The sequence below is a fragment of the Pan troglodytes genome, chromosome 7 (genome assembly GCF_028858775.2).
Source record: "Pan troglodytes isolate AG18354 chromosome 7, NHGRI_mPanTro3-v2.0_pri, whole genome shotgun sequence".
Taxonomy (NCBI): Eukaryota; Metazoa; Chordata; class Mammalia; order Primates; family Hominidae; genus Pan; species Pan troglodytes.
In genome coordinates this window covers 27,370,210-27,393,932 of record NC_072405.2, presented here as the reverse complement: position 1 = coordinate 27,393,932, position 23,723 = coordinate 27,370,210, and the positions used below count along the sequence as shown (strand labels likewise).

Below are 23,723 nucleotides of genomic sequence, written 5' to 3'. Positions count from 1 at the left end.
TCAAATAGGAGGAAGGGGGCAGTGAAGAAAAAGTGATTCCATTTAGATACACAAAGGTGAGAGGGGGCCGGCCACAGTGGCTCACACCTGTAATCCCAGCACTTTGGGAGGTCGAGGTGGGGCGGATGGATCACCTGAGGTCAGGAGTTCAAGACCAGGCTGGCCAACATGGCAAAACCCCGTCTCTACTAAAAAGTACAAAAATTAGGTGGGTGCGGTGGTGCGTGCCTGTAATCCCAGCTGTTCCGGAGGCTGAGGCAGGAGAATCACTAAAACCTGGGAGGCGGAGGTTGCATTGAGCTGAGATCACGCCACTACCCTCCAACCTGAACAATAGAGCCAGACTCTGTCTCAACAAAAACAAAAACAAAGTTGAGAAGGGTTGTCTTGACTGTCCTCACTGTCACCCCTCACTTGTAGATTATTCTCCACTAATATCTTTTTGTGATTCTGTGATATAAGTGCAAAGTCCAGCTCCATGGCCAAGATCATTATCTGACCCCCCTATTTTAAGACTCCCCTGGGTGCTGAAGACATGTTGTTTGCTTCCTCAGGCTGTCGGTGGAACCATGGGGCTGAGTCACGTCTGCCCACAGCTGCTGCTGTTCGTATCCCTGGGCACTGAGGCCTGAAACTCCACCCTGGCAGGGACCAGCCCGACCCCCCTGGAGGAAATGGCTGGGCAGTTTCAGCAGCAGCAGATGAAAACTTCCTTCCTCTTCATCCAGCTGCGGGCTCCTCCAGCCTGCACTCTCCCCGCCCCGTCTCCAGCGGCAACCCCAGGGGGCCTGGAGGAGGGACACAGTTTCCCAAGTCCCAGGACAGGCCTCTTGGCAGGCTGGGACCTCAGGCGCACACAGGGCTCAGCTGCCCCTCCTTTGAGGCTGCTGCAGAAGGCAGGCCCTGAGACGGAGGAATCAGCTGCTTTCACTTGCTCTGCTCCAAAGGAAAAGAAGGAAGGGAGGAAAAAATCCCAGGATCTGGACGTAAGCAGGGGTGGTGATTGCAGATCCCCACATCACAGGCATTGCCAGGCCCCTGCCTCCAAGACACTGGGCTGGCTACAGCCCCTGGCATGGAGGCTTCCTAGCCCAGCTCCCATCATGAGTGATGAAAGCAGCAGTCCCTCCATGGGCTGGAAGCACTGGCCAGTCACTTCTGCCACCCAGGATCTGTGGGGCATGGACCCCCGATGCAGGGATGCCTTGGGATGCTCCCCTCCAAGGGCTGTCCTGGTCCACGCTGCAGATGGAGCGGAAAGGACTGTGCTGAGGAGAGGCGCCGAGACCTGCCAAATACTCCCCAGGAGCTGTAAGGAGGCCACAGGTACCACAGCGCAGGCGACAAGGGCACGGCTCTACAGGTACTGTCCAGCTGTGCACACCAGCAAGGGCTGCCCAGCCCCACCTGCCACTCTGCCTCTCAAGGTAAGAACTCGCATGTCCTGAATCCCAGCAGAAGAAAGGGAGCCAGGGGACAGACATGCCACCCTGGCCTCCAATTTCTGGCGTTGGTTCTCTCCTCTGCTTAGATGGGCCACACCTCAACAGCAGAGGTACCCACGAGCCGCAGCCTTCCCAGGCCTGGCATTTGCTCTGTCCTCTGCCACCTTCCAGGCCACCAGAAACATTTTGTTTGGAAGGAGGCAAGGATTAACTATTTCCCGAGATTTCTGCCAAAGACGGGAAAAGAAAAGTCAGGCATACTTTATAGGGGAACACCAGAAGGAAGGTCAAAGGAGGTACCCAGACATTTATTGGGTCCTGTGATGTGCTAGGCATTTTCTCACATCCCCTTACTCGTCTTAACCACTTTGAGAAATAGAGCTCCACAGCTCCAGTTTCAGATGAGGGGATGGAGATGTGACTGGGCAAACATCCTCCCCACTCTTGCAGAAACACAAGGGCAAAAGCAAAGCTTGTTCTCCAGAATGGGCATTGGGAACAATGGGGGAGGCTCCAGGGAGCTGTGGAGGTTTCCAGAACCGGAGCACAGCCTTGGAACTCAGCCACACCCTACTGTCATCCATGAACACCTGACTTTCTAGGGCTCTCATGTACCTTCCATCTCCCCAACACACCTAGACCACCACCAAATGGATGTGCAGCCTGGGACAGGAGCCTCCATTCCCCATCAGGAAGGGAAAGGCAGCCCTGTGTGGCCTCCAAGGTCGTTTCCAGCTCTGTGGGCTCCTGTTTCCAGCTCTATGGGCTCTGCCTCTGATTATGGCCTTGCCTGCCCTTGTTGTTAGCATCTCACACTCCGCACTTCTGGCCCAGCCTTCCCATTGTTCTTGTGCCTGCAGCCCACCCTCTCCACCCAGCTCAGGTGCACTGTTCTCAAATTGGGTGGACAAAACTTAAAATTTGCATTCAGCTTTCTTTTCTCACAGTGTGGGCATCTTGCTATCCTTTGCATGTGTGTGAGCATGAGGGTGGAGGTGAGGAAGGGTGTGGAGGGTAGTGGGATGAGACGGAAGGAAGAGGGAGTCATTGGAGTGTTGAGGGTTAGCATGGACAGGAATCTCAGGGAAGTCACAGAAGAAATGAATGAAATTCACAGCATCTGGCAGGGGCCTCCCATAGGCTTAGAGGGGGTACCGCTTCATCCAAACACCATGCCCTCTCCTGCAGGCTTCTCACAGCACCCTTCCTTCCATTTTCTCTTTTTAACAAGGGCCTGCGTAGCCGCAGTTAAGAAACGGGGAGAAAGTTCTCTCCAGAGTAGCGTTCTTGGAGGAAGAGATGCTAGCATGCTTCCTTAAGAAATAGTTTACATTCCATCCTAATTCTTGCATCTCTCATTTCCTACCGGGATTTAGGAGGAATGACATACTCCTGCATCAGAGCCCATCTGTGTATGTGGGGTCACATAGTTATTGTTTGTGTACTTCAGTGCTGGCCTGATGACTTGAAAACCCCATCTTTTCCCACTCTCCCCTCCCGCCTTCGGGGGATAAGCTGAAGCCTCAGAGCTGTTGCCATTTCTCTGGGGAGAGGAATTGGTCCAAGTGTGTGGATCTCACCCTTGTCCACCTAATTCAGAGGGCTGCAAATGGGTCCCCGACATCTGCTCAGTCTAAGTTAAAGGTTGGAGGATTTCTGGCTAAAAAGTTAGAAGCCCCAAGTCCAAGTCCTTATTGAGAGCAACCCGCCAGAGCTCTCTGAGGCTCAGTTTTTCCACCATGAAAACACTGATGACGTCCCCTGCTTCCCATTGCAATGGAGATTTGCGGACTAAAGTGAAAGGGGCCCTCAGTAGTTCTAAGGGAGAAAAGAGGAGAAGCCAAATCAATGAGACACCAGGTAGGACCAGGGAACCCATGGAGTCAGAGGTGGTCAGACAATGTGATTCCCTCTGCCATGGGGAGAGAGGAGCTGGGAAGTTAGCACCCTTAGATCCTGTAGGTGCCATACGGCTATCACTAACCAGGGAACCCCTGCCCAGGGTTGGGTGTTAGACAAAGCAGCACAATAGTTTTTCCATGTGTCCAGCCCTGGACAGATTAAGGTGCTATCTAGACTTGAAAGATGAGTGTGTGAGAATTACTCAATCCTTTCATGTTTTAGAATGTAGCTATATGAATTGTCGCAAAGTATCAAAAAGCTGATTAAAATATAATATCTTCTTGACCACTGTGGATGCTAATGCCCTCGATCCCCTACAATGGAAGCTTTCAGTCGATGAACTTATGGAAAATGTGCTCAGTTATGTTTATTAAAGTGAAACGTTGGTTACAGGGAAGGAAACTCCATTCCTACACGTGTACAGTAGAGTTGAGGTCCTAGTGTCAATTTGGAAAATCCTGGATCTGAAGAGTAAACTTTCTTATTTGCAGGATTCAAAATGGCTGAATTTATTCTCTCAATGATGAAACATCACAGGCTCCATAGTAAAAAATCTTGGCTTGCATCTTTCCAAGTATTATAAGGAATGAAGAACAAATCTTCATTGGTTGGTTCTTAGTTTATTCTATGACCAGGCTTTAGTAAAAATAATCGGAGCGTTCTGTGACCTGGATGGCTTCCATTGCATTATTTCCTCTTATGAAAATCTCAAAATTCTGCAAGGATGTATGTTATTATCACCCCACTTCACTCGTGAAAGGAAAGATGCTTGCAGATGGTAAGCAACTCCATGGGACTAGGATGAAGCAGCTTGGGCCCAGCCCTCAAGTTGTCTACCCCGAGTCCAGGGCTCTCTCTGCCTTCTTTCACTGTCTTTCCAGCTGGCAAGATTTCCTTGGAAGTAACCCTACATTTCCTGAGGCCTGGTGGTCTGTACTGCACTCCTAATTCCTCTGGTGGAGAGGGTGGGAGAAAGACACTCAAGACTTTAGGTCTAGTGACCTAACCTTGTACGAATGAGTTCAGCCAGCTTTCTAGAAGCAGTGAAGGCCTAGGTGTTGGGGACGTGGAGTCCCAGCTCAGGGTGGTGCCAACGGACGGCTCTAACATTTCTGTGGTGAGTCTGTCAGTGTGAATCAGAGAATATTCTATGGGCCGGGACCAGAGCCTGCCCTAACCATCTCCCGGGCCTCGTGTGCTGCTGCCCCTCTGTGGGAACCCAGGGAACTGTTCACATTTGATTTGAACTTGGGGCTAAAGATAAGAGGATAAGGAAAGCAGACCCAACTCAAAAGACAGGGGGGAAAAGCTTTCTCTATCATCGTTTCAGGACATTTCCACATCTTAAATTTTTTTTTGCTAGGTCTTCATATTTTACATATTTTGTGTCTTAAAATGGCAGTGACTTTTGGTATATAAGCAGCCTTAGAAAATTAGTGAAATAAGTTTTTTAATGTCCCTCATTTTTACTGACCTCAATTTTATCTATGGCTTTAAATTTGCAAAAAGATTGACTGCTCTATGTTGGTCTTCCTTTCTCCCTTCCTACCTCACCATTGGTCCTCAAAACCAATTCACTTTTTGAGCTTTGATCACTAGCTTATAAGACTGTTCAGGGTTTAGGAGACAGCGAGGAAATGAGCATGACAGGCAAGGAGCCAGCCAGGGGGTTTGTGTGAGAGGGAGACAGGCATTGGGACATCATTCATTTATCTGATCAGTGGAAATGCAATGGAGGTCTATTTTCTTATATGCAGACACTGTCTAGCAGACTAGGAAAAATAGTGTGAACTCTCTGTCTTGGACTGTTATTCCTTAAAATCAAACTAATGTCTGAAATGTAAATCTATAAAGTACATTACCTTTTGGGTAGAAAGTTTTTGTTTAGTTCACAAGATGACAAAGAAGCTCTGGTTTTGCTGACAAACTAGTTCTGTGGCCTCTGACATCTCCCTGAACAAAGCTAGCTTCTCTCATTTTCTCCAGGAAATCTTTCTACCTCAAAAATTCTATAATACCTATGCATCTATGAATACAGAAAGGGAATGAAACTCTTTAAGGAAGGATAAGTATTAAAACAATTTATTTTGGCCAGGCGCGGTGGCTTACGCCTGTAATCCCAGCACTTTGGGAGGCTGAGGCTGGCAAATCATTTGAAGTCAGGAGTCTGAGGTCAGCCTGCCAACATGGTGAAACCCCATTTCTACTAGAAATATAAAAATTAGCCAGGCATGGTGGTGGGTGCTTGTAATCTCAGCTACTGGGGAGTCTAAGGCAGGAGAATCGCTTGAACCCAGAAGGTGGAGGTTGTAATGAGCCAAGATTGCACCACTGCACTCCAACCTGGATGACAGAGCTAGACTCTGTCTCAAAAAAAAAAAAAAAAAAAAAAAAAAAAAAAGCTATTTTCTTCTATCTCAGCTTATCTCTAAAGATTCATTATTTTGTCAAATGACTTCACTACAGGAAACTTACATATAGAGTGAGCTTACCTTTCTTAGGGAAAACTGGGATTTCCATGAGGAGCAAGACATTCAGGTATGAAAGAGTCAGTGCTTTCTTTGAACAGTAATACAAATTCCCACCACAGAATTTTGGACTGGTATTGCAAGCCGTCTGTCCTGTAATGGTTCTAGTTAAATAAAGTCCCCTATTACGAGTTGAACATTGACTCCCTGATCTACTTAACCCCCAGGAAGCAGTCACTTACCTCATTAAAGGTAAACATTTTGTTACTCAAGCCTGTTTGGCTTCTGGCCTGTCATAAGTTTAAAAGTTGTTTTTCTCATAAAATAGTATTCTAGATAATTCTGTCTTTATATTAATTCTACTTGGTGAGTCATTTAGAATTTTATAAAAGAAACTAGAACAAAGAAAGAGCATGCACAAATGCTCACATAGTAATTTTAACAAAAATATAGATTAAATGTGCAGTGAAACATCCATTTTAAAAGAATGTGGTATTTAGGAGTCAGTATTGATGGGATTGAAAAGCTTATCTTTAGTTCATTTTACGCTACGTTGGTTTTGACACAGATGTCTTGATTTATTACTTGAATAAATAAAGCCTGAGATAGCAAAATGGGTTTCAATCCTTTCTCATCTTGTGATTTGCCTTAGTGTTCCCATGACAACGTTCTCTTGCTCTTTTTCTCTCCTTACCCCATCCTCAACATTCACACACAGGAGTCCTGTGGATCATTGTATAGGTGCAATCCTCCTGGAGGTTTAGCATCTGGATCCACCTATAGGAAGCAGAGGGCCAAGAGTGCAAGGACATCTTTACAGCTGTGTCCCTTGCAACATGTTGAAAAGCAATTGGATTGGGAGCTGGGACACAGGGGCTCGATGCAACTCCAATAGGTCTTGTTTTTCATCTCTTCTCTGCTATCTTCTGCTTGCCCGTTCTTCAGTCTTCTCTGAATCCCTCTTTCTCTTTCTGCCCATCTGCTTACTCATCTCCCTACTCCACAGGGAGGAATTTGACCAGCACCACTCCCAGGTTTACATCTCTTCTCCTTAGAAGACAATCCAGGCTAACACTGAATTCTCTTAGGCCTGCATCCCTGGGAGGAGACTTTTTGCTCTGATGTGGGCTGGTACCCACTAAGTCTACTATGGTGGGCACAGAGGTAGGTGCGGCTCACATTGTGCTAACAGGGGTGCTGAGATCCTGAAGGTGGTTACACCATGGAGGTCTGGGAAAGGGACAACTCATAAAGGTTGATGGGGAGCAGAGAGCAGAGGAGAAAATACAGACAGCCAACCCAGTCAATGCCCAGAAACACTTGCAGGGAGTTGTCAGCTGAGAGTGGAAAGTGATTGCTTTGTTTAAGTATTCTATCTGAGCTCTCTCCAATTTAACATTTTGAGATTAAATTATACATTAATGTATAATTAATATAGAATCTATAAATGTACTATAAAATTATACATGTTATAGCCTTTGGGGAGATTTTTAAAAACAGCATCCTTTGACTTTGTAATATATTAGAATCAAATCATTACCTGATGTGATTTATAAATAGATTTGCTTCCACAATCTGCTACAGGTTATGATATGGTAAAAATTTTATCTTTGAAAGACTTTTGTTTTCCTGGCTTGGCTCGGTGACTCATGCCTGTAATCCCAGCACTTTGGGAGGCCAAGGAAGGAATCTCAGTTGAGCCTGGGAGTTCGAGGCTGCAGCGAGTTGTGACTGTGCCACTCTACTCCAGCCTGGGCAACAGAGCAAGACTCTGTCCCAAAAAGAACAAATTTTTTTTTTCCTTGTAGATTTATAGAGACTATAGGATACAATGAGACTTACAAAGACTTAGTGAAAGCAGGTCGTATGGTAATCAAATGACTATCATGGATTCCGCATGTGGTCTCTTCAACTTTACATTAGTTCTCTGGGACTCCTGACCCAGTATTCCAGAAGTCAGAACACCAAAAAGGTGGAGATTAGCCACACGCCCTGAATTGGGTTATACTGAACCTTGAACTGTACCTTATGACTTAGCATGTCTATTAAATAAGCATAAATAAGCAAATCTATTTATAAATCACATCACGCAATGATTTGATCCTAATATATTACAAAGTTCAAGGATGTTGTTTTTAAAAATCTCCCAAAAGCTATAAAATGTATATTAGCTTCCCTAAAGTTTGAGAGAGCTCTGATAAAACATTTATACAAAGCAATCGCTTTACACTCTTAGCTGACAACTCTCTGCACGTGTTTCTGGGCAAACGAAAAAGGTGGGCAAATGACAGAATGATGGCTACATGGAGTTGACATTGTCAGATAATGGCAGGGCTGCATTTTTTTTTTTAAGGATGTCCACCTTCCTTCCTTCTAAAGTCATCAGCAGCTATGACTGTTTTTTGGCTGCCCTTCATGTTGTGCATATTTCCTGTGATTATATTTAGTCCATTTTAACTTTTTGGAATTTAACTTTAAATTTTCAGGATGTGTGATTTTGCATTAACCTTTCAATAACCAGGTCCAGCAGATTATGACGTAAAAAGCTCCAGGGAATTATTCAAGCACTTGCAATGTTAAACCATTGGAAAATCTCATTTTATCTGCAAGGAGCTTGGCTGCTCTTCATTGAGTTCTCACTGATTGTATGATGCAGTATCAATGAAAATGTTAAACCATTTATCTCAGGTCAGAGATATCTCAGAGAAGTCTCAGGAGACTTTGTTAACATAGACTCAATCTTCTCCATAAAGCATTTCCAATATCCTATAACAATAGCACAAATAATAAATAAAAACAATGGTGAAAGGTAAACGGTAATAAACAATCAAGACTAGGAAAATATATAAATAAAAGTCAAGGTCAAGGAAGGATGAGGTTGAGATTAGAAAAGCAACCCAAAAGTCCATCCCATAAAGGCCTACAAAGCTGGTATGTTTGACATTCAGACTTAGCTCTGTGCTTCCTAGCTGCCCAAGGTCAAAGAGTCGCACGGGTAGCTGTATAGCTGTAATTGTGAGAAGGGTGAGGAGAGAAGGAAGGGAGGGAGGAAGGGAGGGAGGAAGGATGCGGGTTTTTTTAACATGTCCCACAGAAATTCTCTTTAAAAAACAAATTTTGCTTGACCTTTAAAGTAACAATTTAAAAACAACATTTTGGATAAAAACTTTTCTAATGAGCATTTCCTATTCGCTGTGTTTCTGTTTCCTTAAACGTCATACACATAATATAATTTAATCTGATAATGTAAGTAATCAGTCTAATCTTGCTGCTGGTACCCAAGTATTGCTTGCTGGTACCCTTAGGTCTTTAAGACTATTTGCCCTTATATTTAATAATATTTTATATTTGCACCTCTCCCACTAGTACTCTGGTCTCTGAGCTCTTTTTTATTTTTAGTAGTTTTTCAGTTTCCTCTGTTCTGGCCTATCTCCTCTCACTATTATTCCTATGCCTACCTCTAACATCCTTTTCTAAATCCACTACAGGCCAGGAAACTAGAAAACAAATTTGTTTCTATTGCAAGGCAAGTAGATCCAGCTCTACTCTGTGCTTTAAACAACCTATAAAATAAATATTTTCAACTGAAATAAATCATTCCTACTTTTTTTTTCATGCCATTTGAGAAAGCTCATGGAAAAATTCTTACTTTTCTCATCCTCAACCTTTATTTGTAAGTGAACTTTTTCTTAGCATACTCTGCAAACTGCCCTTCCACCGTCTTTTTTATTCAGAGCATCCTCCATAACAACCTATCTTTTTATACTGTTTCGTGAGCCGCTTCTGGCTGGCGCCTGCCTTTTCTTCATTTATTGGGTTGCCTTGTGTTTGTAGCCTGTGAAGCTCTTTGGAGAAAAAGCATTACATAAATCCAATTAGAAGCTATATATTCAAAGTGAATGCAGGAATTACATTGTTGATTATGTGTAAGTTACCATATTCATTATTAAATTAACTTATTAAATGTTTCTCTGGGTCCTTTATAATCCATACAACAGAAGATTCTTTTTCTGCTTTCTATAAGCTTTTAGGGCAGATAAACATACATGCAAAGAGGCATTTTGAAACATACAGCATGAAACACTGGCAGTATATTTACAAAGGTTTAATACTTTAGTCACTGCAAGCCTACAATGGGGTAATTACTGTCCAAGTTACTATCTGCACATCGTAATTTGAGGAAAATGGTGACCATTTTTATTCCATTGAGTCAGAAGAGAGCCTCAGTAGAGATGCACTTCAGGGGCCATCAGAGTGAAAGAGGAAAAAGCTTGGTGAATTGAAAGAATGTAAAGAGGATTTGAGTTTTGGACTTCTCCTGAGTTCATGTGTGAATTTCGTAATTCATTAGGAAAGAATATAGCAATGATGTAATCATATATACATGCAGTGAATTGGTCTGAAACCTGAAAATTAAGATAAAGGTTTATAGGCTGGGTGCAGTGCTTCATGCCTGTAATCCCAACAATTTGGGAGGCCAAGGTGGGAGGATCACTTGAGGCCAGGAGTTTGAACCAGCCTGGACAACTGAGTAAGAGACTATCTCTACAACGAAAATAAATCTATTTTTAAAATTCGTAATTAATGGTCAGGCATGGTGGTTCATGCTTGTAATCCCAGCACTTTGGGAGGCCGAGGTGGGCAGATCACTTGAAGTCAGGAGTTCCAGGCCAGCCTGGCCAACATGGTGAAATCCTGTCTCTACTGAAAATACAAAAATACTAGCCGGGCATGGTGTCCCATGCCTGTAATCCCAGCTACTTGGGAGGCTGAGGCAGGAAAGTTTCTTGAACCTGGGAGGCAGAGTTTGTAGTGAGCCGAGACTGCACCACTGTACTCCAGTCTGGGAAAAAGGGCAAGACTCCATCTCAAAAAAAAAATAGTAATTAATTTTCAAAGGTATTTCTGAGTTAGGCCGGGCACGGTGGCTCACTCCTGTAATCCCAGCACTTTGGGAGGCCGAGGCAGGCAGATCACAAGGTCAGGAGATCGAGACCATCCTGGCTAACACGTGAAACCCCGTCTCCACTAAGAATACAAAAAATTAGCCAGGTGTGGTGGTGGGTGCTTGTAGTCCCAGCTACTTGGGAGGCTGAGGCAGGAGAATGGCGTGAACCCGGGAGGCCAAGCTTGCAGTGAGCCGAGATCCTACCACTGCACTCCAGCCTGGGCGACAGAGCGAGATTCTGTCTCAAAAAAAAAAAAAGAAAAAAGAAAAAAACACAATTCTGATGTTTGAATAGCAAATCAGAGCAGGCGATTCAGTTGAGAATAAGCAGGCTGTGACCCCTGAAAAAAATGCCATTTAGAAATTTGTCACCCCTCTTATAATATGTCAGTTCACAACAGTCCTGTACAGATTGGGTTTTCTGCCTTTTTCCCTCTCAGACAAGACAATTATTAAGACCTCTTAGGCCTATCTTTTTTTTTTTTTTTTTGAGAGACAGTTTTTCACTCTGTCGCCCAGGCTGGAGTGCAGTGGCGTGATCTCGGCTCACTGCAACCTCCACCTCCTGAGTTCAAGCAATTCTTGTTCCTCAGCCTCCCAAGTAGCTGGGATTACATGGGTGTGCCACCATGCTGGGCTCATTTTTGTATTATTGGTAGAGATGGGCTTTCGCCATGTTGTCCAGGCTGGTCTCAAACTCCCAACCTCAAGTGATCCGCCCGCCTTGGCCTCCCAGAGTACTGGGATTACAGGTGTGAGCCACCGTGCCCTGCCAGGCCTGTCTTAATCATGAAGCCTGACCAAAGAATTTGTAGCATTAATTCCCCACCTCATCCCTTTTCAGGTTTGCTTGGCCTTTGCTGCAGGTGGAACAGTCTGTGCCTTATGGGAAAAAAAAAATGGGTTATCATTCTGTTAAGAGGCAAGAAAAAGAACAAAATAAGTTATTCATGAATTACAAGTATAGCAGGTATAAAAATCAACATTCTCAGAGAATTAACCATTTTATTATCTTTAATAAAATCTAGCCCCAAATCCTCGTCCTACTGGACCAGCAAGAAATTCAGTCTCGGATAGTCTCAGGGTTCCCTGTCCTTTACAGATGGGCCAAGGGTCAGGAAATTTCAACGGTACAAAAGCATTCATGCATTTTCACGTTCACTTGAGTCCTTCCGCATGAACTCAGCACAGTACAGACTTCAGAGCCAGATGGAAAATAAGGATTACGTGAGTTATAATATGTAAAGAACTTGGAATTGAGCCTAGCACAGAATATGCAGACCCTGGAGAGCCTCCCTGCTTTGATTGCCAGTCCTCCATCCACCCAAATTTTGGCTCTACTGCCTCTCACCCTAGGCTGCATGCTTTCAGGTCCAACATTTCCACTGCTTCTGTGTCCTGGTTGCATTTGAGCAGCTGGGAGCCCGTGGCCTGGGTTTTCTCTCTTTTCTCCAAGTCTGAATAGAAATGATTTTTCTTACCCACCTCTCTCATCTTGAAATAGAAAGATGAAATGTATTATTTTCATCTAATCATAATTCTGTGTTCTGTATACCTAATGTCTTAATTCTCCATAAATTCATCATCCACTGCAGTTCAGAACAAATGAGACTTTGAAAACAAGAGTATTATTGAGGCTTAGAAATGTTCAGAAAACCATCCGGGCTCCGTGGCTCAGGCCTATAATCCCAGCACTTTGGGAGGCTGAGGTGGGAGGATCACGTGAGCTCAGGAGTTCAAGACCAGCCTGACAAACATGGTGAAATCACTAGAAAGTTAGCTGGGCATGGTGGTGGACACCTGTAACCCAAGCTACTGGGGAGGCTGACGGAGGAGAATTGCTTGAACCCAGGAGGTGGAGGCTGCAGGGAGCAGAGATCGTGCCACTGCACTCCAGCCTGGGCGACAGAGGGAGACTCCGTCTCAAAAAAAAAAAAAAAAAAAGAAGAAGAAGAAGAAATATTCAGGAAAGCAAAAGAGCTCTGTAGAGTTGGAAGAGTGACGTTATGTGCATCATGGTCCTCTAACAAGGTTAAAAAGTAGAAGGCACACCAGGCACGGTGGCTTACGCCTGTAATCCCAGCACTTTGGGAGGCCAAGGCGAGTGGATTGCCTGAGGTCAGGAGTTCCAGACCAGCCTGACCAACATAGTGAAATCCCATCTCTACTAAAAATACAAAAATTAGCTGGGTGTGGTGGCAGGTGCCTGTAATCCCAGATACTCGGGAGGGTGAGGCAGGAGAATCTCTTGAACCTGGGAGGCGGAGGCTGCAGTGAGCCATTGCACTCCAGCCTGGGCAACAAGAATGAAACTGTCTCAAAAAAAAAAGAAGAAGAAGAAGAAGTCGGAGGCAGACACGTGAAATCCTGTAAAATTCTGACTAACTCTATAAAAGTCATCTCATAAATGCACCCACCCTTCCCTTATTTCAGGGTGCTGCCTTTGGGCAGCTCCCCGGGTTCATCGGGGTTGTCTTTCTCCCCCATTTCCAGGCTCAAGCCAAGACCCTCTCTCCCCTCAGGATTCTCAACAGCCTTCCCGTTTCTCTTCTTCTACCTAGAACATTTCTAACCTCTTCAATGTCTTCTGCAGAAGGGAAGCATCTTGAGCCATAAACAGGGCAGAAGAGGGTTAGGCTTGAAGAAAGGGGAGCTGGTACCCCATAAACATATACAATTATTATGTACCTACAATAATTCATTAAGAAATAAAGAATGAAAAAAGATTAGGAGGCCGAGGTGGGAGGATCACTCGAGGTCAGGAGTTCAACACCAGCCTGGCCAACACGGCAAAACCCCATCTCTACTAAAAAATAAATAAATAAAAAATTAACTGGGCATGGTGGTGCACACCTGTAATCCCAGCTAATCGGGAGGCTGAGGCACAAGAATCACTTGAACCCAGGAGGCGGAGGTTGCAGTGAGCCGAGATTGCACCACTGCACTCCAGCCTGGGCAACAGTGCAAGACTCCAACCCCCCTACCCCCTTCCAAAAAAAAAAGAAAGAGAGAGGAGAGCTGAAAAAAATGATCAGGAGAAAATCCACGAGTTTGTAAGTTATCCCGACACTCAAGAACTCTTTGAAGAGGGTTTAAAAATAAAAATAAAACACTAAGCCAGGCCTGCCTAGCCTAACTAAAGGAAAGAGTTAAAGAAAATTTGAATTTTACAAAAATGGATGAATACACCTAGATTGATTATCTGGATACAAAGTCCTGGATTCAACTTTGCTTGGTTAGTGCTGAGTTCCAGTGACTTAAAGAATCAGTCAGAGGGCTGTGGGTCAGCAGTGTGGAAAGTGAGGTGTACAAGACAATGTACTAGGTACTGAAAGAAAATAGTAGTGCTTCTGTTTATATATATATTTCTTATTTTTTGAGACAGAGTCTCACTTTCTCTCCCATGCTACAGTGCAGTGGCACGATCTCAGCTCACTGCAACCTCCGCCTCCCAGATTTAAGCGATTCTCCTGCCTCAGCCTCCCATGTAGCTGGGTTTACAGGCGTGTGCCACCAAGCCTGGCTAATTTTTTTGTATTTTTAGTAGAGGTGGCGTTTCACCATGTTGGTCAAGCTGGTCTTGAACTCCTGACCTCAGGTGATCCACCAACCTCGGCCTCCCAACTGTTTATATTTTTATATCTTGCCTCTCTAGCTTTATTTTTGTGGGGTTTTTTTTTTTTTTTTTTGCACATAACATACTAATACAACAGTGTAAATACATCAGTCATAAATCAATGTGTATATTTTGAAAGTGAATGCTCCAAATTTTTTTGCTGATGGAGTGCAGGAAAATAAAAGGTTTAAACCTTGCTAGGCATATCACATTAAAAACGAATACTATCTACAGGACAATTTTCTGTAAGTCTTTATGCCTCTCGTAGCCATAACAATTCATCTGAAATAGGGATTGAGTACCCCGAACTATGGGCAACAGTCTGTTTTGTGACACTGCTAACCAGAAGAAACCTCTCCTAATCCAGCTACTTGGGAGGCTGAGGCAGGAGAATTGCTTAAACTCCGGAGGCGGAGGTTGCAGTGAGCTGAGATCATGCCACTGCACTCCAGCCTGGTGACAGAGCGAGACTCTGTCTCAAAAAAAAAAGAAAAAAGTAAAGCTTTTTGAGATGAGAGTTTGTGCAGAACTGCCAGATTTCGCAACTAAAAATAGCAATATTGGGGAGATACTTAAGCTCACAAATGATTTGTTGTTTATCTGAAATTCACCAGATGTAACTGGTGTCCTGTATTTTATCTGACAACCTTAGTTTAGAGTCAGTTCTGGTTTTGAAGTCCAGCTAGCTGAGTGATTCAGGGCAAATTCCTTAACTTCTCTGAGCCTCACTTTCTTTGTACTCTTTAGTTGTTGTGAACATTCTTTTTATAAAAGATTTGAAGCCCTTAGCTACTTCCTGCACATTGTAGAAAACGTTCTCACTAAATCGTAGGTATTATCACGATGATGACCCTATGCCTTTCAACACCGTTTCAAGTATTTGTGTACAAATCTTATCTCCCTTACTAGAAAGGAAGATCCACGTTTGCACAGATGTACATGTAATGGGTGCAAAATCTGCTAAATTTTGCATAAATTCAGCTTCTGCCCAAGCACTTTTAGGGAGTCTAGTTGACTGTCAACTTGGCTGGCCCCCTCTTCCAATTCTATTCCTTTTCCTTTCCCTTCCCCCATTGGAAGAATGGTGTTTTGTTCTGAAGTTATTTCAAGCAAGCTAAGCTCTTGTGGAAACTGCCTTACTCAGCTTTTATAGGCCAGTGGATCCCACAGCCCGAATAAGATTTATTGTTATATTAAATTTTAAAACTCCCCTGTGTCATTCTTTGAAACTGCAGATGAAAATGAATAGCATTTATGAGAACCATTGTAAAGGTTTAATGACATTTGCATTCAAGCTGTTGAAAGTAAATAATTACCGCCCTGGGTGGCTATTTCTGCTGCTGAATTTAGACAGTTTAAAACAACTTGCCCTATGTGAGCTTGACGTTAATTTGAATAGCCCCATCAGAACTGTGAGTTGGGTGTGATGGAAGCTGAGGTATTATGAAGCATAATAAGGATTTGAGGGAGGGGAGCCCAAAGACAGTGACAAGACATGGTAGAAGGGACTTGCTGGACTGTTCACCTTTCCAGGCCACCCCTTGAAAGGAAGCAGATGTGGGCAAAAAAGAGCAACTCCATTTTTCGCACAGTCAGAGCCAGCCCAACTGCAGATGGCCTGTACATCGCAGCACCAAGCACATCCCTGGTCTAACGTGTCAGTTCTTTTTTTTTTTTTTTTTTAATTAAACTTTAAGTTCTAGGGTACATGTGCACAACGTGCATGTTTGTGACATATGTATACATGTGCCATGTTGCTGTGCTGCACCCATTAACTCATCATTCTCAGCAAACTATCGCAAGGACGTGTCAGTTCTTTGTCCTGCCACCCCTTGCTATCAAAAGGGAAGAGGAAGATGAGCATAATGGCTCACACATGTAATCCCAGCACCTTGGGAGGCCGAGGTGGAAGGATTGCTTGAGGCCAGGACTTCAAGACCAGCTTAGACAACATAGTGAAACCTTGTCTCTACAAAAAACAAACAAAATTATCCAGACATTGTGGTGTACACCTGCAGTCCCAGCCTGTCAGGAGGCTGGGGCAGGAGGATCTCTCAAGCCCTGAAGGTTGAGGCTACAGTGAGTCAGGATCATGCCATTGCACTCCAGCCTGGGCAACAGAGTGAACCCTGTCTCAAAAAGAAAAAAAAAAGAGGAGGAAGAGTAGAGCGAGAAGAAAGGCCATCTGAATCTATTTTTTTTTTAATTCCCCAGCCTTAGCTTCCCCCATGTCAATTCCACCATCGCTAAGGATCTCAAGGGGCTGTGTCCTCTTCTTATGCGTCCTGGGGACTCTGGCAGATATCACCTCTATGCAGGCTGCAGGGGAGCCAAAACCAAGGGATTGTGCAGCCAGTCCTGTATTCCCAGCACACAAACCTGAGCTGTGAACTGATGAGCTGGGTTGAACTTTCAGGCTCGTGGAAAATCATTCTCTTCCACATCTTGATCAGAAATCACTTCCCATGTGCCTGACTGATGGAGGGATTTTCCTTCATACCCACAAGGGTCCCACGTTGGAAAGTTAAAGGCAGATAGCTGTGGTCAGCTGAAAAGATAGAGTGCATGGGTAGATATGCCAGGAACATTCCTCCAAGGTGGCCAGAAAAAGGTCCAGAGGGATGGGTTTGATAAGTCCAGTAGTCACCCAGTTGGCTCCAGTGGGAGGAAATGAGTCATGCAGAGGCAACTGCTGTGGGTCTCTGGAGAACAGCTCCTGCCTGCTTCAATGACCCCTGCTGTGGCTCCCTGCAGTTCATAAGACAACAGCTCCCATCCTGAGCCTTGAGTGACACCCCTTGCTGCTGGCTTGTGACACCCTGGGAAGCCTCTGTGCCTGAACCACCCAACTGTGGTTCCACCTTCTGGTTCTACCAGCCCACTTATGTTGGATTTCCCATCCTTTCAAAAGCTGTTCGAGTTATACTCAGAGAGTTATGATCCCGACTTTTTTGTTCAAAGAACACATGGTCAGAGTCCAAGGGCTGTTCTGGTGCCTTCTGTGGGAGGCGTCCTGGAGAATGCAATGACTCTTGGTGCAATGATGTCTTTCCATTTTCTTATCCCTCAAATGAACTTGGATGAGGTGATGCTTGAATTTCTTCCCAACTCTCAGATTCTGTGAGCCTGAGCTGGAATGATAGATATGAACATACTGTGCCACGCAAGAGGGCATGGAAATTTCAGGTAGCACTACTGTAGTTACTATTAGTTACTATTACTATCATATTTTCCTCTGACTTATCTCACAAATGAAGGCACAGCACAATACTGATTTCTCTCATTTTACAGTTCCCGCAAACTGATCAGTTTTTTTAAATGACAGTCTGCCCAAAGAACTCATCAGTCTTGCATCTTTGTTAAATAGCTTTCACTCATTTAATAAATATTCATTGTTATGCTCTGTGCTAGACCCTGTGATTATAACTAATAATAATAGTCATAAGGCTTTTCTTTGAGGTGTTTATAATCTGACTGAAAAGACAGTCATTGAATAAATAATTAAAAAAAGGATGAGTGTCCCCAAGAATGTCAAGATGCTATGGAAATGAATAATTGGGGCACCCAGCCTGGTTTACATGGTTAGGAAAAGCTTCCTGCCAGAAGTGACTTCCAGGCTAATAGTATAAGCTAACATTTATTGAGCATTTATTATGGGTGGGTGGGCATGTTATGTGCATTTTTTCATTTAATCTTTGAAAGAACATCAGATAGATTATATTATTGTTTCTACTTTATAGACAAAAGAAATCAAGGCATACGAAGTAAAAACATCCCCAAGGCTCACAACTAGTTGGAGATAACCTCTGAATATGAGTACAGGTAGCTGCACACCAGGTTCTGTATTGACTGTGGAGTAGACGAGAAGCTGGATGAGTCTGGAGATAAAGACTGAGTCAGACTCTGCAGTACCTGATGTACTGTGCAAAAGCACCCTGGAAGAAAGTGTAAACTGGTTGTGTAAACTTGGGAGGGCATTTATTGGTTGACCCTCTGCTCCCTAAGATAGTAGTGTGTTGGTGAAAGAAAAAACAAGCTACTTTCTAATTCAAAAAAGAGGGAGACAAAATGGCCTATATCCAGCCAGAGGTATAAGGGTTTGTTAGAATTAAAATTTCTTTAAAGAAAAATTTTCTCAGAACTGAGATGGATTGTGTAATCAAATTTTCTAATAAGCCTTAAGTTATAAAACTCTGTAATGGTTTTAATGACGTTCTAACTAGTATCTACCAGGTGGGAACTGATTTTAAAAATTCAACAAATTTAGTTTAAAGATCCAGTTGGCTTTTATTAGCAATTCATGAATTGGGCAGCATCCCATCTAAGGATTTAGAAAGGTGCTGCCATGACTTGACCAAAGGAGGTGAGTTTTTGTGTTATTGTAAAATATTTATTTGGTATTCAAACCCATTTCCCAGCATACAACTCTTAAAATCTTTAGAATTTCCAAAGTGGTCTTTTTGTATGCTAACAAGTTGACTCATGGCTGGTAGCTTCAGATTGGAGGCGGTCACCAGAAAGATCAAGGCAGGATTAGAGGGTTGAGACTTTCAGCCCCACCCCCTAGCCTCTGGGGATGGGAGAGGGGCTGAGGGTTAAAGTGATCATCAGTGACCAGTGTTTTAATCAATCATGCCAATATAATGAAGCCTTCATAAAAACTCAAAAGGTTAGGGCTTGAGCAACTTCTGGATAGCTGAACACATGGAGATTCCTGAAGAGTGGCATGCCTGTGTAACGGATGGGAGATCCATGCCCCTTACCACGTGCCTTGCCCTGTGCATCTCTTCCTATGTATAGGTTGCAATATCCTTTGTAATAAACCAGTGAACGTGTTTCCCTGAATTCTGTGAACTGTTCCAGCAAATTAATCAAACCCAAGGAGGGGATCATGGGAACCCCAACTTCAAGCTGATCTGTCAGAAATTCTGGAGGCCCAGACATAAAACTGGTGTCTTGTGACGAGGGTCAGGGGGTGCAGTCTTGTCAGACTGAGCCCTCAAGCTGTGGGATCTGACGCTGTCTCCAGGTAGATAGTATCAGAATTTAATTGGAGGACACCCAGCTGATGTCCACCAGAGAACTGATTGTTTACTTGGTGATGGGGAGAAAGAGGAGAAACTTCCCACCACACACACGTTTGGTCACAGAAATCTTCTGTATAGATTATTATTGTTATGATAAGAGCAGAAAAAAACCTAGTTTGTGTTTTTTCCCCTCAGAGTTTTATAGGCAGAAAAAGATGGAAGAAAGCAGACACAAGGAACAAAAAGCAGACTGGTCATTACAAAGTTACTTTCCTTATAGGATTAAAACAGAGGGGACTTCCTTATGCTGGCTCAGGTAACCTGGACCCCTTCCTAGTGGTTGCTGTGAATCTCCTGTTTTTTTGGAAAACTAGCCCATTTTAAAGTTTAGTTTAATTATGTGGCACTTAGCATGAATGACTCCATTTTGGTTTGGTCTGTTCTGTTGGGACCTAGTGCAGGAGCTCAGTCCAAAACAATGGCCTCCTATAAAGTTTATTTAATACAATGAAAGTAAATGTTCACTGCTTTACTTCAAGCTAAAATCACAAAGGCATTGATTCTAGCAAGTTCTTGTTTTTAATTCCTGGAATTTCATGTTTAGACCAAATAATTCTAGCAAGTTCTTGTTTTTAATTCCTGGAATTTCATGTTTAGACCAAATAATGAAGCAATACTAGAATGCTGAGTGGGAAGAATTTTATTCCTAACGTTTTTAAAGCATAATTCAGAAAGGTTAATCTTGAACATTTTTTGCTAGGGGGGACCTCATCACATTCAGAAGATTAATTTGCTGAGCAGCGTTTAGATTATCTCAGTATTATTAGAATGTTTCTCCCTTTACTTGAAAAGAAGCCATTGGAATGTCCCTAACACAAAGAAATGATAAATGCTTGTGGTGATGACTACCCCAGTGACCCTCATTTGATCATTACACATTGTATGCTTGTATCAAAATATCGCATTTACCCCATAAATAGGTATAACTATTGTGTAAATAACAGTTAAAAATAGATAATTAAAATAACATAGTTAAAATAATAATTAAAAATATTTTTTAAGAAACGAATCAAAAACGGAGAAAAAAGAAGCCATTTAAGCATTCTCATGTCTAATATTACTCTATTTAGGTACACACTAAAGGTGTCTTTAATTATTAGGAATTACATGCTGTTAAAGCTTAATTAACTAGAATTCAGCTACTTGGAATTCTCGTTTAATTGAATTTCTTTTTGTTGTTGTTGCTTTTTCTTTTTCTTGAGACAGAGTCTCACTTCATCACTCAGGCTGGAGAGCAGTAGCACGATCTTGGCTCCCTGCAGCCTCCGCCTCCCAGGTTCAAGTGATTCTCCAGCCTCAGTCTCCGGAGTAGCTGGGATTACAGGTGTGTACCACCACGCCTGGCTAATTTTTGTATTTTTAGTAGAGATACGGTTTCACCATGTTGGTCAGGCTGGTCTCGAACTCCTGACCTCAAGTGATCCACCCACTTCGGCCTCCCAAAGTGCTGGAATTACAGGTCTGAGCCACTGTGCCCAGCCTTGAATTTCTTTTTTGTGCTGTATCTAAGGCTTCGAGGAAATTGCCAGATTATAAGATGCTAAAAATAAAAAAACAACTCTTATTTTAAGACTAAGGAATCCCATTCTGACTATGCACCTTCAGGCCAGGATTCTGTGTCCTCCAGTTCTGATGCACTACCACACTTCTAGGGAAGAAGGACATGAACTTGGAAACCAGGTGGACCTGGGTAAAAGTCTTTACTATACTCGCTATTGATCTCCATACATGCTATTAATATTTAATTTCTTGATAGCTACATTCATTCATCTGCACAACAGGGATGGTAATACCTGTCTCACCACGATGTAGTGAGAATCAGATCGCGGGGTTGTGTAAGGAAAACAGAGGGCCAGTCCGTGATAGGCGCTAAGGAAATCGAAAGCATTTAGAAATCTAGATTTAGCCTGGGCCACCACAATTATCAGAAATATCCAAAGAAATGTGACATTACATTTGATATTCTGTATTACCTCTGGCAGAAAATTATTCCTTCATATTTTCAAAAGATGATTTTAACAATGACAGTTAAAATTGAAATATTTTGGTTAGCTAATAAATTGGTTAACTCTTGGTAAGCTACTATTAAAATCAGCTAACCAGAGTGCCCAATTTATAAAATACGCAGGTTAATAAAAGATGGATTGTCCTGTATTCAGAAACTACAGTGTTTTCTCTACAGAGAACAGGTGCATCTTACAGACTCAATGGAACTGTCAACTCTGATTTTAGCAAATTTGAAATAACAGTTAGAAACTAGTGCTGTTTTTCTCTACCTTTCTACACTAATTAAACCTGTATTCTTCAAGTCCAACTGTCTCACACATGCCTTCTAATTAATTTCTTCTTTTTTTTTTATTAACAAATACCTATCGGCACCTTCACTTTTGGATAGACATTTTTTCTTGACTAGTTTTTAATGGGCCTGAGTTTTCTTTTCTTTTGCATTTGAGGTAAAACAGATCAAATCAGCTAGATATGATTTCTGCAAAAAGATTGATTTTTCATACGTGAGTGATCACATGTCTGTAGTAACATCTTACATTAAATGCATGCTAATCTACCTGATTTTGGTCAATATGGATTTTGATGTAACGTAGCGTTTCCCAAAAATGTGGACTTTACGTGATAATACAACTTCTGTTATTTTTATTTTAGAAGTTATGCATCTACTTTAAAGCATAGTAGTATGTGTCTTTTACTTATAGAAAATAATACTGGTTTTCCCTTTATTAATAATAAATCTAACGATTCTTTTTAAAATGATTTAAGTAGAAAAATCATTAGGAATTGAATGGTTGTTATTCATATATGACAAAAATTGTGCAGATGGTCTGTCGTGGAGTTAACTGGGGAAACAGTGGTCTCTTGCTGTTCTTAACTGCATGATTTGAACAAGTCTCTACTCTTCTGAGTCTCAGTTTCCTCATCTGCAAAATGGGGTTTGGACTTGATGATCACCCCATCAACTGTAAGCATTCTAAGGTAACAGACAGCATTTTATTCGTCTTTCTATCCCAATTGCAAAACACACTGAGAGGAACACCAGTCTGCCTCAATGATTGACTGCCAGGATTCCATAAATTAACTGAGACCCCGCCGCTTCTGCTATTCAAATATCCCTCTAATTCTATGTCCTTAGTTAGCATTTTTGTTCAGTTGCTTATTAGTAGGAAGACATTGTGTAGCCATCAGCTTGAATATTTAAACCATTGATTGAGTTTACTTGTGTCCTGGATGAACTAGGTGCCATAAAGGAAGTAAGAGAAGTCTAGAAAATGAAGAATGGCCTCAAAGAGTTCACAGTTTCATTGGGAAGGCGCTTGGAGGACAAAGTAGCCAGACAGATAATCAGTACAATTGGGTGTAATAAATTTTACCCAGATGGGGAGGGAAAGTTGTCGGGAAGTTTATGTAGAAGATAGGACATGACCTTGAAGGAAGATGAGCTAAAATAAGGATAAGAAGAAGAAGGAGAACATTCTAAGCTGGGTTCATCATGTGTGTAAAGTCTGGGAAGTGATTTTTTTTTTTTTTGTTTTAGACGGAGTCTCACTCTGTCGCCCAGGCTGGAGTAGGGTGGCACAATCTTGGCTCATTGCAACCTCCGCCTCCTGGGGTCAAGCGATTCTCCTGCCTCAGACTTCTGAGTAGCTGGGATTACAGGCACACCCCACCACATCTGGCTAATTTTTGTATTTTTAGAGAGACAGGGTTTCACCACATTGGTCAGAGTGGTCTTGAACTCCTGACCTCTTGATCCGCCCACCTTGGCCTCCCAAAGTGCTGGGATTACAGGCGTGAGCCTCCGCACCTGGCCGGGAAGTGATTTTTGTTTTTAAATGCATGATTTAACAAGTTCACCAGCAAACAAACAAGATAGTAATACCTGTCCGCTCCTGATTCAAGCACATTATTTGCAATCGACATACTTGTGGGTTGACTCATTTTGTTAATAATAGTATGTTTTGTTTTGTCTTGCCAATGATTAAATTTTTCACTATATCCTTTTTTAATTTCCCAAAATATTTTTATTTTTATTCTCTAATTATAAGGATCTTGACCAACTGAATGACTTCATCTTTTTTGCTTGTTTGTTTTCTCAATGTGGTGTGGCTGTGTGTGCATGTGCATGAGTGTTTGTGCTTATTTTCAAGGAGTCAACTACGATTTTATATATTTCTTTTTAAACTGTCTGTGTAGTTATAGGAAAATGGGAAGGGGTGAGGATAAATGAGGCACAAGCAGATGCTGCTG

General features: G+C 42.7%; 1 protein-coding gene across 14 annotated transcripts in view; it reads left to right on the top strand.

The window, feature by feature from the left end:
- The window catches only part of PSD3 (pleckstrin and Sec7 domain containing 3), a 728,752-nt gene that overhangs the window by 173,109 nt on the left and 531,920 nt on the right, over positions 1 to 23,723 (top strand). For all 14 annotated transcript variants that reach the window (XM_063816241.1, XM_024345060.3, XM_024345058.3 and 11 more), the window contains one exon: positions 555 to 1,427. In XM_063816241.1, the coding sequence (XP_063672311.1) occupies positions 675 to 1,427 (753 nt within the window). In that variant the 5' untranslated portion in view covers positions 555 to 674. The remainder of the gene's footprint in view (positions 1 to 554; positions 1,428 to 23,723) is intronic.